General features: G+C 32.8%; 1 protein-coding gene across 1 annotated transcript in view; it reads left to right on the top strand.

Moving 5' to 3' along the window:
* The window catches only part of LOC118733382 (proton channel OtopLc), a gene marked incomplete in the record, with an annotated part of 111,586 nt that overhangs the window by 84,424 nt on the left and 12,193 nt on the right, over positions 1–14,969 (top strand). The window contains 4 exon segments of the mRNA XM_036462747.1: positions 2,589–2,696; positions 8,136–8,320; positions 8,530–8,675; positions 11,749–11,802. Of these exon segments, the coding sequence (XP_036318640.1) occupies positions 2,589–2,696; positions 8,136–8,320; positions 8,530–8,675; positions 11,749–11,802 (493 nt within the window).

Raw genomic sequence — 14,969 nt, forward strand, 5'->3', positions numbered from 1 at the left:
AATATCTTCGAGTTTAGTGGTATCGATTTTGGGTATTAAATGCAAAAAATGTTGTTAATTTTTTGAGTCTCGATAGAGGCTTCTGGCCTTTCACCCCTTTGCGACACTCTTTAACCGACTCCAATCAGGACCAAAATTTATATGTGATAGCTGTGACCGTGGTATTATCGATTGAGGGGGTGAGACTGAAAAAAAATCGATAATTTGATTTTTTAAGGACTACCCTAATGTATATGAAAAATAAAATGATTCTCTTGTGTATTCCAGTAGATAATTTCAGGAGCTAAAAGCCCTTCCAAAAGGCCTTCTTGAGAGTCAAGCGGCCTTCCACACTACATTCCTTTCTCCTTTAATTTTGGATGGAGTCGCACAAACTGAAGGCCTTCTGTCTGCGCTACCAATAGAACGGCTTCCAGAGGGGTTTTTGTGGGACGTATTTCACAAGGCCTTTTGTTAATGTTAAATACATAATATAATCTTACACATTCCCGTAAATTGTAAATAGAAAAAGACCTTCTGGAAGCAGGCAAGCACATTTTTCAGCCCTTCTTGGGTAGGCCTCTTAGAATGGCTTCACTAACTAGCCTACCTAAATTATCTTCTGGGATGATTGGTGGCTCACATGAACGCATATCTGCATAAGTATGAGCCAAATCGATGTACATATGTATATATGTGAATATGTTAGATCGGCTTTGTTGGAAAATGTGCAAATCCTTGCACATTGGTTTTAGTCCACAGTACAACAAATCATGTAGAGAGCATACATATAGACACAGATGTTACATAAATTTATGTATGCACTTGCTTGTGTCTGCGTGAAACATTCTTTACTGAAATTTTGTTGGCTTTTTATGTATAGGCACTCGTACATGCCTTTGATTTGTTTGCATATCTCATTTGAAAAGAGAAGCAAAGTAAAAACAAACCTCTCGAAATTTTCGCCATAAAACAAATAAATAATAACGTCTATAGAATTCACTATTTCTGAGTGAGATTAACTCTACAAATAAAAATGTTTAATTTACAGTTACAACTTAATAAACTATCTGTATTGGCAACTATACATATGTATATCTGTATATCCTAACTTCTTGTGGAAGATCTTTTGTGCTTTGTGTGGGGCTTTTCACGATATCGAGGGGATTTTAAAATGCCCGAAGAAATTCTTAGAGCCCTAATGTTGGGCCACCCTAACGTAAATTTATATACATACATTTTTTAAATTCGGAAACAAAATAAATGAAGCGTCTGGATTAAAAAATTCTGCAATGCTAATAACTTTTCTGGCGGCGTTATCGAGTGTTTACCCATATATGGAAAATAGTTTTAAGAATATACATGTATTCACTCTCATTGGAACTTTGTGGCTAAAAACCAAAGGCATCTATCTGATGGCAATTTTCTGTATCGAATTGAAAACATTCCCTCATTTAATGGAATTTGTTATTGGAACTCGAATTGCAAACAGATATCAAGAGCTAGTCGAAGCTACGAAATTTTTAGTACAAAATGATGTTTTGAACGAATTAAAGAATACGCCAATTATTAACATTTTTCCCCAGTCCAGTAAACGAAATTCTCTGACTTAAATAAAATTTGGCAATAAGGGTTTAATTTCTTATGTTAGCCCCCTTTAAGCTCGATGCATTTAGGGTTAGGTTAGGTTTCCAAGAAAATAGAGTTCCCTCAGGTCCTCAAAATAGACGTTTTTTCAGTAATTACATTATTTTTCATACGACACAAAACATTTCCCTTGGGCCACTTCTTCAGATTTGGAAAACAGAAAATAATCGAATGGGGCTAAATGGATGGGGTAGCAGCTCGTGGTCGTCTAATATACGGGTTATAGCCGAAATTCTATTTTTCACTTTTTCGTCGCAACTTACGTGGCTGTCTGCTTTCAATGGCAGTTAAAAGCAAACGAAAAGCTGCAATTTATTAAAAATTTTACCAAAGTCTGCCAAGTGTCTACACGAAATTAAAAAAAAAAAGTAGCTGACTGAAAATAGTTATCACTGATTTTTTTAATGTGAACGGAAAACATTTATAATTTTATTATTTAATGTAATTTTTGTACTCAAAATTTCCTTACACAGTCTTATATTTTTCTATATTCTTATTTAACTATGGCAATGCTGAACCTGATTAAATATCTACTATCTACTTTATTTTTGCACTTTTACAAACAATAAATTTCAAGTGAATACACATACATACAAACGTAAACATACACAGTTACAAATATACACAAGTATTTGCTAGACTTTTCTTAATATGCTCCCAAATACCAATTTTATTCAAACTATCCTTCCTTCCATATGTATGTATCTTAAACTGATCAACACAAAGAAAGCTACTTCCCTTTGAGCCTAGTGAAAACAATCAATCAATTCCAACTGCCCTCCTTTCAGTTGACTTCATCCACCCTGTATTCTATCCAGAACAAACGCGTGTATGTATTTGTGCTTTATAATATCCCTGCCAGAGTATTTATTTCACATTGCGTACAGCACAATTTCCAAGTTGAGTAAAGAGTCAGATTTTTGAAGTTTATTAAATTTTTGGGAAAATTATTATTATTTTAGGGTTTGCTATTCAATTAAGCCAAATCCAAATCGAAGTTTTCTACCAGCAAGAATCACCGTTCATGGCACTTATCAGACTAACATAATAACAGGACCGATTGAACTATGGTAATTAACACAATAATACATACGATATATATATATATATATACTTTTTTATAATAACGAAAATATGTATTCGGATATACATACATATTTTAATTGTTTGTGGCTGATAAAAAAAGAGGAATTTTTATATTTGGTAAGACAAATCTGAAAAAAAAAAACGATCAGAATTTAACAAAGTAAAGAAAAACAGAAAAAAAAAATTGGAGAAACTAAAATGGGTTCTTATGTCACATAAACTTATTTATGTCTTTCTATGTTTTACGTATTTGTTTCTGTCATTTCTCTTTTAGTGCAAGTAAAGTGGTTACGTATACGCCCCATCAAACACAAGCGTTGACATCATTTTGTATAAGAAATATGAATTAAGCCACTTAAATTCTTGCAAGCTGCTGATCAGGACTAGTATCTAACTTAAAAATGACTTTTTAATTTCATGTAATTGAGCGAAGTGTCATTAATTGACATTCAAATACCAAGAAATACATAGTGGCCATCATTCCGAATTGAATAAATTTCCAAGCTTCTGCTTCAAATACGTCTCCTATACTGAACGTTTTCTAAAAATCTTTCCAGGTTACTTTAGTTAATGGTTTATTTGTATTTTGCGGCAGTCATATCTCTTAAGTGTATGCTTTGAAGAATTTAGGCTGGCTTGACTTCTGAAGAAAAATCTCACTTTTTGGTACGAAATATAAATCAAAGCTTTAGTGACTTTGTAAAAAGATTCAAGTTCGATATATATTTCACTAATACGATATGTGGCAGTGTTTAATCACTAGCTAATGAATGCTTTTAAGCAGCATGCAAGTGGGCGATTACATAGCACATCCGAAGACATAATAGAAACGTGAAAAAGCTCCTATTTAATGCACATAAAATTTTATTTATGGTCTTTAAACATTAATATTAATATTTTGTCTAACAAGGCCGTGACGTTCGAATCTCAAAATTGTATGATTTTCTTGTTTTTTTTTACTTTTTCCCTTTAAAATTTAAAAATAAGCACGTTTTGCGGCGTGTGTTTTATTTTATTTGTTGCTGAGATCATTTATTTGAAAATTCTGAATACAAGCTCCGCAAAGATTCAATTATAAGTGTTTGCAAGTTTTCCCGTTTTGCACATTCCAACAAATGATTTTCGCAAAATTGAAATTAATTGCATAACAAATAGCATTATGAAGAAAATTTGGAAACCGAAATATTCCTAAAAAATTGTATGTGTTTAAAGTCAAGAAATAACCACAAGCATCAAAAAATGGAAAAAAAAATAATTTACATACATACATATATTTGTTAGCATCCGCTAATCAAGCGTAGAAAGCTGACTTTGTTAGACCTTGTTGGGAAAACTTGAACTAAATGAGTTTACTAACGCCAAGGTCTTGGCTATATTAGGATACTTGTAGTTGTTTTTTTCCCGCTGGCAAGTGAAAACTTTATTCATCAACGATAAGCATGACTACATGTTCATGTAGCCAACCAATAAAAACGAAATAAAGTTCTTAAAAAAACAAGTGAAATCATGAGTAACATTTTTTAATCCTGCTGTTAGGATTACTGAAGAGCTACAAAATTTTGAAGAAAAAGATAAAAACGAAAATTACCAGAACAAAAAAATACGATAGTCATTAACGTAAAAGGCACTAATTGACAATTTTGAAATTTTGTAGAAGAAAAAAATATAAAAAAATGCATTTTCAAGAAAACTAAAATTTGTTTTTGTTTTGCTTTGTACATTAAAATGAGTTTTTTTGCCAACTTTTTCTTTTTTTTTTTTTTTTTTTTTTTTTGATCTAGGAAGGAAGTGCTGTTGCCACCAAATGGAGAAACCCCTAAAGTCCTTTAGCCTTTCATTTTATTTTATCAATATTTCTTTCCCACAATTGCAATTGAGGTAAACTCTTCTAAAATTTGGTTATCGAAAAAACATTAGATTAGATAATGATTGGAAGAGGCTGCTCCCTCTATCGCCACCAATACGATTTAATGTTACAAACCTCTATTTGGGGTTTACCATTAAGAGCGAATCATTTTGCTTTTTCGATTAAGAGGCTTTTGGGATAGTTATGTAAATGATTTTAACTTCAAATGAATGTAAAATAGCGCGGAATTTCGCGCTCGATGTTGGGCTGCAGCTCTTCTAACGTTGCTAGCTTAGTGGCATACACCAGCGATTTGATGTAAATAGCGCATGCAAAATAATTGCGATAAAAAGTGAGTTTTGATAAAAAAAATTTTAATAGATTGAAAACGTTGTTGCAGCGCGCATCGCTCCATGATTAAATGGCATAGATTGGCGTTTCAAAATGTGAATGAATTGCGACGTCCAGCTTCGCTCCTATCCGGGAAATGTTAAAAACTCAATGCGTTGTCTCTATTGAAAAGCCTCTAGGTCTCCTTTGTTCTACGTGTCGTTAAGGAACCCCGTGTGCTCTTTTGGCTAGGACACGGTGTTTTTAGGGAGAGCAATTTGGGCCCAGCAAGCTCAAAAGAAGAATAAAATCAAATTTCCTTGAACAAAGCTTTCCAGCCACAAACGAATCTAACGTTCTGGGTGAAACTTAGATCTGTTGGTCTCTTGACGGTCCCTATTATTCGATTGTGTCTTCGGAAAAATATTTGAATGTTAAGAAAATGTAAGGTTCCGTTAGCTTATTTTCTTTGAATACAGATATTCTTACAGAGTAAAATGAAACATACGATCAATAAATGACTGTTTATATAGCTGGGAAATGAATTGAAAACTGTCATTGAAAAATTCACTATGAAGGAAGGAAGGAATTTTTTCACCGAGAATCTAATTTCAATATATTTTTTTTTTGTAATTTTTATGCAAAACTAAAAAAAATAACAATTATTTTTGGTTTAACTTTTTATAAATCCAAAATAACAATTATTTATTATTTTTTTTTTATCTTTTAAGTCATACGCATAAAGGTCATTATCATTTTTTGCAGTTAAGAAGGCATTGGAGAACAAAAGTTTACTACCACTTATACGAAAATCTTCAATAACTGTTATATAAAACACATAATATAAAAACCAAAAATAACTGTTATTTGCATATTATATAGGTAAAAGTTAAAAATAACTGTCATTTAAGGAGTAATTAAATAAAAGTAAAAAAATAATTGTTAAACAGTGATTGTTATAATAAAAGTTTTAACTGTTATGGTCCCTAGAACTGACGTATATAAATACTTGATTGAATTGACAAAAATTTGCAAGAAATCAATATCTAAGCCATTGAAAACCTGATTTAATTTTTCACGTGCACATACGAGAGATGAGAGCATTGGCACCATAATTGTTTCTGGGGAATCCTATATAAAACAATTCAGAATGCCGAAGAGTTCTGGGGAGGATATTGAGTGAAATTTTATCTAAAAGGCAGGGACAATCACTTGAGCCATTTATGATTTTGACAAAAAGTGAGCACGTTAAAAAAGATATTCAGACTAATTAGAGGCACCGAGAATTATATGAACGTAATGGCATAGAAGGCCTCTAAATATAAGCTCCATACTCTAACTTCCATCCAACAAACACACAAAACAGAACATTATGTGTATAAAGGTTGATGAATGCCGAACAGTTTCGGCGAATAAATTCTAACATTGACTATGGAACGAACAAAGCATCACTTCACCCATTAGCTAAATATGACTTAATCCAGGATAGGAATTCCTAATGAAAACCAAATGACGCAAACTTCAGCAGAGGTATTCGGGTAATACTTTGTCGAAGGATTTTGAAAAATCAATGTAAATCGTACCTACCTAGAATTTTTTGAAATGCAGAAATGCTGAAACAGCCAGGTTGGTAAGTTTTCCATAAAAATTGTGAGGCCTTCCTTATCCAACACTCCTCGTAACTTATTGCAGTAATGTGGCCAAGTTATGGCGTATGTTTCCGATGTTGCTTATGCTAATGTGTCATCGTCCTCAAAACTTAATATATTCTGCGCTTATCGTTAAAAAATATGGTTTGTATATGATGAAAATGAAGTTGTAGAAATCTTATAGGGCCAACAATCGAGTGTAGTAAAATTGCGCATTTTGTCTTAAAGTGATGATGAGTCGTGCTTTAAGTATTTAGTTTCGACTTTTGGTATAAGGATTATTAAAAAACAAACGTATTTTCAAAAAATGCCAAAGACCACTTTGCATTGATGATGGCGATCCAGAAATTGACGGTATTTTCATTCTCAGTTCGACATATTTTTTTTTGTATTTATAAGTAAAGGCTGTGTGTGTTTCACGCAATATGGTACAGGAGTCTATATTACAATTGGTTTTATAGATAACTATGCACACAAGTAAATACATATATATGTACGCAAAACCGATTTGCTGATAAGGTATTAAGCGTGGAAAAAATAATATGGAGCAAAATTTCAATACATAGAATTCACAGTCAAGAAACACTTGAATATACAGTGACTCAAACAAATTACCACGTGTTGATTTTTTTGAAATATTCTTAATTATTTTGTTTGTTAGTTTTCTATAAAAATACCGTCCAAGCTTTAAGCAAAATATAAATCATAGTTATAAATTTTACAAAATTTAGTAAAATTCAAAAAATTTTCATCAAAATTTCAACTTTGTAATCTGAATGCCCAAACAATTTTAGTCAATCAAGTGCAAGTCTCAATCGGCTAAAAAATCGCGTTGATTTTTGAGAGTTTTTTTTTGAGACTTGTTTTGCAATTTTTTTCTTATACAACAAGTGCAATTTACAAAATCCAACAAACGAACTTCTCCATTTTATTTTATAAGAAATTCATGTTTATATGGAAAAAGGTGCAAAAATTCGTCACCGATAAAAAAGTCTCAAAAACCAAAAGGACTAAAATTGTGTTTGCTATAAAATTGCAGAGAGATTCAGATTAAAAATTTGGAATTTTAATGAAAATTTAATAAGGTTTCTAAATTTCGTATATAGTCTGAAACTGCGATTTGTCTGGTATTCGCTAAAGCTTGGACGGAATTTTTATAGAAAAATAAAAAAAATCTAGTTCGAAAAACATTACGAATATTTAAAAAAAAATCAATACGTGGTCATTTGTTTGAGTCACTGTACGTTATGTATAGATGGCTTAGTGGAAAAAATTGCACCTTTATAAGAAGCAGAATTGTTGTTATATATGTATACAGCAAATAGTGCTTACTCATAATTGCATGTAGCGTTTGTGCAACTCTGAAAAGTGTTTTAGATGTAAATATGTATTTTTCTGAAATTTTTATTCAATTATAAAAGCAAAAACAAATACTGGATTATTTTGGGTTCGTGCACAATTAATTACTAACACAGGCAAACTATTGGAATTTGCTCGTAGTTTATCTTCAAATTATTTAAACCAAATTTTATGCTAATTTTGCTAATATAACAACACATTTTTTTTTCTCATTTCCCCAACGCTTTTGCTTTGTACAGGACCTCGCTGTTCATCGTCACCAGTTTGGTGTATGCCATCATTTTGATTGTTGTCTGCATTGCCTATGTGATTAGCGATGTGACAACCCACCGTCTGCCAGTGCTCTACTATGAAACATTCTTTACGTATTTGTATGGTGTCAGCATACTCTTCCTATTGTATGTATTTTGCTTCCTGTTGCAGGGTAAGTTGACAAAAAATAAAATAAAAAATAAAAACAAAGTAATATGAACTAAAAAAAATTATACTATTTATTCTTACGTTCGCAGCAGTTATTAAGCTTTTTTTATCTGCCTTGTTTCTTACTCTTTTATTAAGTTTGAGTTTTCATTAAAACCACAGTTTCTGTTTTATTAAAAATTACCCCTCCTTTCATTACTTCTTATGCCACAGAGAGTTCCTGCTGTAATGGCGGCAGTAAACCGAAATCACCACCAAAGGAGAAAAAATCAAAGAAAAAATTACCAGATCCAACCGATTCGAAGGATGCGAAGGGTTCCAAGGATTCTGGCAAAACCGGCAAACCGAGTCCATATCAGGTGTGTTTTTATTATAAGACAAATCATTTATTTTCCTTTTTCAATCTTTTTGTTCGGCTGAAGAATTTTTATTATTCCACTTGTTTACATAAATACATTGAAAATCGAACTTGTAATTTGTGTGTATTTTCCTCGCATAAACTCTCATACATATATGTCCGTCTCACGCACATCCCTACATCTTTTAGCAGCCTTCAGTTACCCTCTCTGAAAGTAAGAAATTCCCCACATAAGCACACACACCCTAGCTGAATTTTTAATACTATTTCAAGTGCACGAATATTATTTGCCAAGTGCAGTTGAAGCTGAAAATTTTATGTATTTCAAAATTCTTTGGGGGCCTTGTAGGTAATTGTGTGGTAATTGGCTGTAATTACTTTAACTTTTGTTCATTACTAAATCCATTAGCGCTTACGTTGTGTGGCTTTTGTAATTTGTATTTGGGGACTAGCGGTAATTTTAATGTTTAATGTTGTTTACCTTCATAATTTTGTCACACCATTTTTTAATTTTCAATTTTTAATTTCTGTGGTTTCAATGTCAGCACCGATATTGTTTTTGAATTAATATTTGGATTAAATTAAGGATGAAAAATATTATTTAAATAGAAGGACTAAATATAATAATAAAAATTATAAAAGCGAAATAATCTTTTTTAATTAAAAGATTCAATGAGTACATTAGAGAAGATGCATTGTGTTAAAAAAATTAAGGGAAACTGCGCTTTATTAAATGTTTGACTTCTCTGCTTGGCCTGTTCCGAGTCTCCTTTTGGGGATCCTTTGGATTTGGTAAGTGCAAGGTCTATAGGAAAGTATACCTCTCTCAACTAATGTATTTAACTATTTAGAAGTTCTCATTTTCGTTGTTGGTATTTCCGACAGGGTAGGAGTAGATATGATGTATCCTTCTGAACGAAAACCGCTTTGTCTCCAAACCAAATTTGACAAGGGATGACGAAAAATATTTCCAAAGTATATCATATTTAGAAGTTTGTTGAATTTTCTTTTGTTCTGGTTTCAAAACATTAAGAGGAATATTAGACTACAGTTGATAAATTAGCATGGGCGAAGTCATTGCGTATTTTTCGGTGAACTTCATAATTCCCCATTCGTTAGGAAGACTTGTCTTTAGTGGCGAAAAAAATTACTACAATACTGTTCCAATAATTTTTGACTAACTAGTCGCCAGATATACATATGTAGGTGTGGTCTATGGCTGACGTGATGGAACACAAGTACTTTGGATGATATAATTATTCAAAGCATCCAAGTGCCGATAGTTATCATTCAAATTGTTTGTTCGGTTCCTTGGAAGGAGTTCAAAACAACCTGCCCTTTAAATACCATCACACTGAGCGCTTAACCTTCCTATGATGAGGTTATGCTATTGTAGTCGTTCGAAATGAATCATCGCCTCGGGACCAATACCGTTGAATTCCACATGATTGAAAAGAAATCCACTTATCCATACCAGTTATTACAGTTGTCTTCACTTTTCAGCAACATATAATCCAAATATAGAGCTTGCTGTTTCCTAAAGGAGTACTAAATGCTTTTTTGACTGCTACCTACATTTTGTGCGACTGAACAGCTGACTGATTGGCTGAAAATGAAGCAGAAAACGTTTAGTTTTTTTTGGCTCTTTGTATTTTGGTATTTCGAAGGATACATGGTAAATAAAAATGGAGCCAAATGGATGACGCGTTTGGGGAAATTAAAAGTTTATGGCCCAGGGTGTATCTAGGAGCAACTGTAGCAAAAGTGGCATTTGAGTTTTGGTGCGGTTAAGGTTTGACCTTAATTAAACTATGGTATAAATGGTATAAATTCAAAAAAGTTACGTAGAAAATATAATTTTCGTTGCGTCTTAAAACGTATCAAAATTTATATGAAAAATAGGTAACCAAGCCATGCAATTTTGTAACTTTTGAACTATTTGGATTAAAGTGCCAAAACATTTCATAATAATATTCGAATGATTTACTAAATCTTAAAAAAATCTCAATTTCATTAGTCCGATTTCGAAGTTGTCCCAGGCTTTTCTTCGAATTCTTCTTTATCTCCTTCAATTGCACAAAAACCCTTTCAGCGGAAAGTTAAGTTTCAGAAAACGTCTAACGAGCCCTGCAGAATTATACATCTACCTCCATATCATGAACTAAAGAGCTTATGATTTCTTAGATATACATATGTATGTATGTACATTAGACTGTACGACCTTACCGAGAAAACAAAAAAGTTCGCCATACACCCCTTACTCTAAATTATTTTTGCAAGACAATGCCAATTTTCTTTTGCGTTAAATTATTTATTTTCTAATATGAAATGCTATTTTTATTTATTTCTATATGTAATATTAATTTAAATCCTTATTTTTCATTTTTTCACTACTACCCTTCATCACCATCATCATCATCCACAACAACTTAATCATATACACTACTACCGCCTGCTACTGCCAACACATACTCAAAAATATGTGCATTAATTAAAAAAAAAAACCCCAAACCGCTCACCAACACAAACGCAAAACGAATGCTGTACATAAATGCGCTCACACAAATATGTACCTGCGCGCAAAACAAAATCAAAAAAAAAAACCAAAAAAAAAACGAAAATAATTTCTGTCTTGAATGTTCCGCATCTTGGCAATGCTATATCCTCGAAAAAACCTGTGTACAAACTGCTTTACAAAAATGGCGAATTGAATAATGAAACTCATATATTCTCAAAAACAAAAAACCAAATGCAAACCAAATACACTGCTGCTCTTCAATGCTATGAATATGGCTGGCTATCAAATTCTATGCTCCTGCCAAATAATGCCTAATCCTGCCGCGACAACGCTGATGCTACTGCACACACGCACACACACAAATACATATGTATAAACCAATGTGCTGCAACATTATAATCTGAATAATCTGAATACAATAACATATGAAAATCCACACACACGCACACACATACTCAAATGTACACATGCAAACAATGCTGCGTGTGCTTTGCATTATCCTGACTACAAATAATACGCATTTAAATCGTTGATCCGTTCACTCCAACGTCGGCAGGAGCGATATCCGGTTAAGAAACGTGATCTCGTACGACAGTCTTTGACGTTACAGGTATGCTTAACAACAACAGAAATACAAAACCACACAAGTGAAAATAACAAAATCAAATAACACTAAATATGTATCTACAGAAATTCTAATAACAACTAAATACTCGTAAATATGAGTACACCTGCATACATACGTACCTATTAACTCAATGTGGAATGGCATCGTCATACTTTTCTCTGCTTTTTTATCTCTATCATTTTCAACTGACTGTCCTTGCTTAAGCACTTGAGTGCCTCACAAATGCTTCATTTTCCTTTTATTCTATGTATGAATTTGGCTTCTCTCTCACTATATCTATGCTCTTTTGTTTTCTTTCTCTTATAATCAAAGTGGTTGTATGTAAATACTAACCTTTGAACGTACTTTGAAAATCGAATTGTAGTTTATAAATAATACCGTCCAGTACTTCTGAAGAGGTTCTGGTTTTAGGGTCGATTCTCATTTCTATGTCCTGCCTGATAGCCGTATAAAACTGAAACCAATCTAGATGGTTGAGTCACTTGGGCTTAGAAAATCCAGCCAATGTATAGTTAGTCAAGCATGCTCTCTCACAAGGAAATAATTAATTATAGTGATTGCCTGACTTTCTGCAGAAAAGCTCCTTCCGAGTAATTTTGGAATAAAACTTCATTGAAATAGTTGTGAAGTTTGTTGATTTAGTTTCACACGCAATACGGTGCGGGTATTCAAGAAAAGAGGTTTTTTCGATTTGTTGGTATAAAAAACTATATTGGGTCACGTAAAAAGTCTGTGCGGGTTTATGGAGTAAATTTTTGAAACACACTTTCTTTATTGGAAATCAATTTTAATGAAGTGTATATTGACCATTATTATTTATAACTTTTTGCCATTTTTCATATAGTTTCATAATTCCATCGGTGTAAATATAACCAAGTGATTTTCCCAGGCTCTTCGATCGGCCAATTGTTCACCATCACTTTAATAATTTTTCGGCATGTTTTTGCAGCGTTTTCACCCTTTTTATGGTAAAAAAACATCACAGCGTGTTTTTTCCAGATATTTCAAATCATTATAATGAAATGCCAACGCAAGTCAGTTTGTAACATATTGATAAAAATACACGTTGTCATATTTTTGTTAGTTCTTTTGCTAACTTCCCTTCCAATTAAGTTTATGGATCTTGATCCTATCACAATATATTGTTGAATTCCGCATGATTCATGATGTCTATTTGATAATATCGAGAAGGTTAAAAACATAATTTGGAACTGAATGCTCGAAATTGAATTTGACACCAATCCAGATTGAACCTTATCTGAATTTGCATTTAGTTTGTATTCACTACTTGTACATACAGTCTATGACAACATTTTTTGAATACTCGCGTGTTCGTGAGTGATGTGGTGAGTCATGTGCGCATCTCTAGTTTAAATGAGTTTTTACAAGGGTGTGCGGGGGCGTTGTTTATTCTTTGCCAACTTTTATGGTGAAATGCTCCTTTGAAAAAAAAGCACTTGAGCATGTTCCAAATGAATATGTATGTACATCATTTTAACCGCTCTGCTCAAATGGCCGCAATGACCGATTAAGCAAAGCACTGGCATGTCATTCGAAAGATCCGAGGTTCGAATCCCTTGGAAATGGATTTTTTTTCTGTACTTAAATTAAATCTTTTTCATTTTTGATACTTTTTTTTTAATCCTTAGATTTGGTTGTTTTAAAAAGAAAAAATATATATGAATATAAATATATATGCAAAACCGCATAAATCGCCTCCTCTCAAAGCAATCCCTTCAAAGAAAAACAGTTTTGTCCTGTAAAATTTGAGTGCCGTAAGATAGGCGGTTTTGCAAAAATATCGACAATATACATACATATATTTTAATATAATTTAATCCAGCTCTCACGAAAAACGAAAAATGCATACAAAATGACACACAAGAAATTGAAAAGAAAGTTTTTTTTATCAAAATTTCTTAAATCAGTCTGCAGCTCTAAAGAAGAAAATATTCGTATACTTATTTCTTCAAGAATATTTATAGAAAAAGTAACGTATTTTTTCAAGCAACATAAATAATGAAACATATTTCTTCTGACTTTTCTTGAGCGCTGGATTCTAAGCTTTATTAAGAAGAAACGTATGTATATTTTTATACCCGAGCGCACTTGTGCACAAGGGTATATTAATTTTGTCCACATAACGGTTGTTTGTAACAGCCAAAACGAATCGAGATAGATATAGACAAATGTATACATAAATGATCAGGATGAAAAAAGAAATCGATTAAGCCATGTCTGTCTCTCCGTCCGTCCGTCCGTCTGTCCGTCTGTCCGTCCGTCCGTGTACACGATAACTCGAGCAAAAATTGAGGTATCTCATCGAAACTTGGTATGTAGGTTTCCATTTATCCAAGGTAGGTTGCTATTGAAAATGGGCGAAATCGGACTGTAACCAGGCCCACTTCCCATATAACGGTAATTTCCAGAAATACGAAAACTGCGATATTTTAGTAACTACTGAAGATAATTCACTCAAAATTGATATTTACAATAATTTTTAGACGAAAAATAAGAAAATTATAAAGTTTTGGAAAATGGGCGTAGCCACGCCCACTTATGGTTACATGTGTATATCTTGGTAACCGCTGCACCAATTTCTTCCAAACTTGGCATAGTTTTTGGCATTGCTATAAGACACAAAATCGCCGAAAATTTTTAAAATCGGACGATAACCACGCCCAAATCCCATATAACGGTAATTTAGAGAAATACAAAATCTTCGATAAATCAATAAATATTGAAGCTAATTTATTCAAAATTGATGCTTGCAAAAATTCTTTACCAAGATATACGTTTATGGTAAAATTTTGGAAAAAGGGCGTGGCACCGCCCACTTATGATCACATATAAGTATATCGGTAACCGTTCTACCAATTTGTACCAAACTCGGTGTGGTTATTGTGCTTGCCACACATAAGCAAAACGTTGAAAATTATTGAAATCGGACTAAAATAACGGCCGCTTCTCATATAACGGTAAATTTCAGAAATGCTTGAAACTTCAATATTTCGAAATTTAAGGACGCTAATTTACTCAAAATTGATACACCCCGGCTTACCATCTAGCGGAAGGTTTCGGAAAGGTGAAAAAACATATATTTAATACTTGCGCCGGGTATTTAATGTTCGGCTCCGCCCGAACTTAGA

The sequence above is a fragment of the Rhagoletis pomonella genome, unplaced genomic scaffold, assembly GCF_013731165.1.
Source record: "Rhagoletis pomonella isolate Grant_MI unplaced genomic scaffold, Rhpom_1.0 Rhpom_scaffold_00002, whole genome shotgun sequence".
NCBI classification, from domain to species: domain Eukaryota; kingdom Metazoa; phylum Arthropoda; class Insecta; order Diptera; family Tephritidae; genus Rhagoletis; species Rhagoletis pomonella.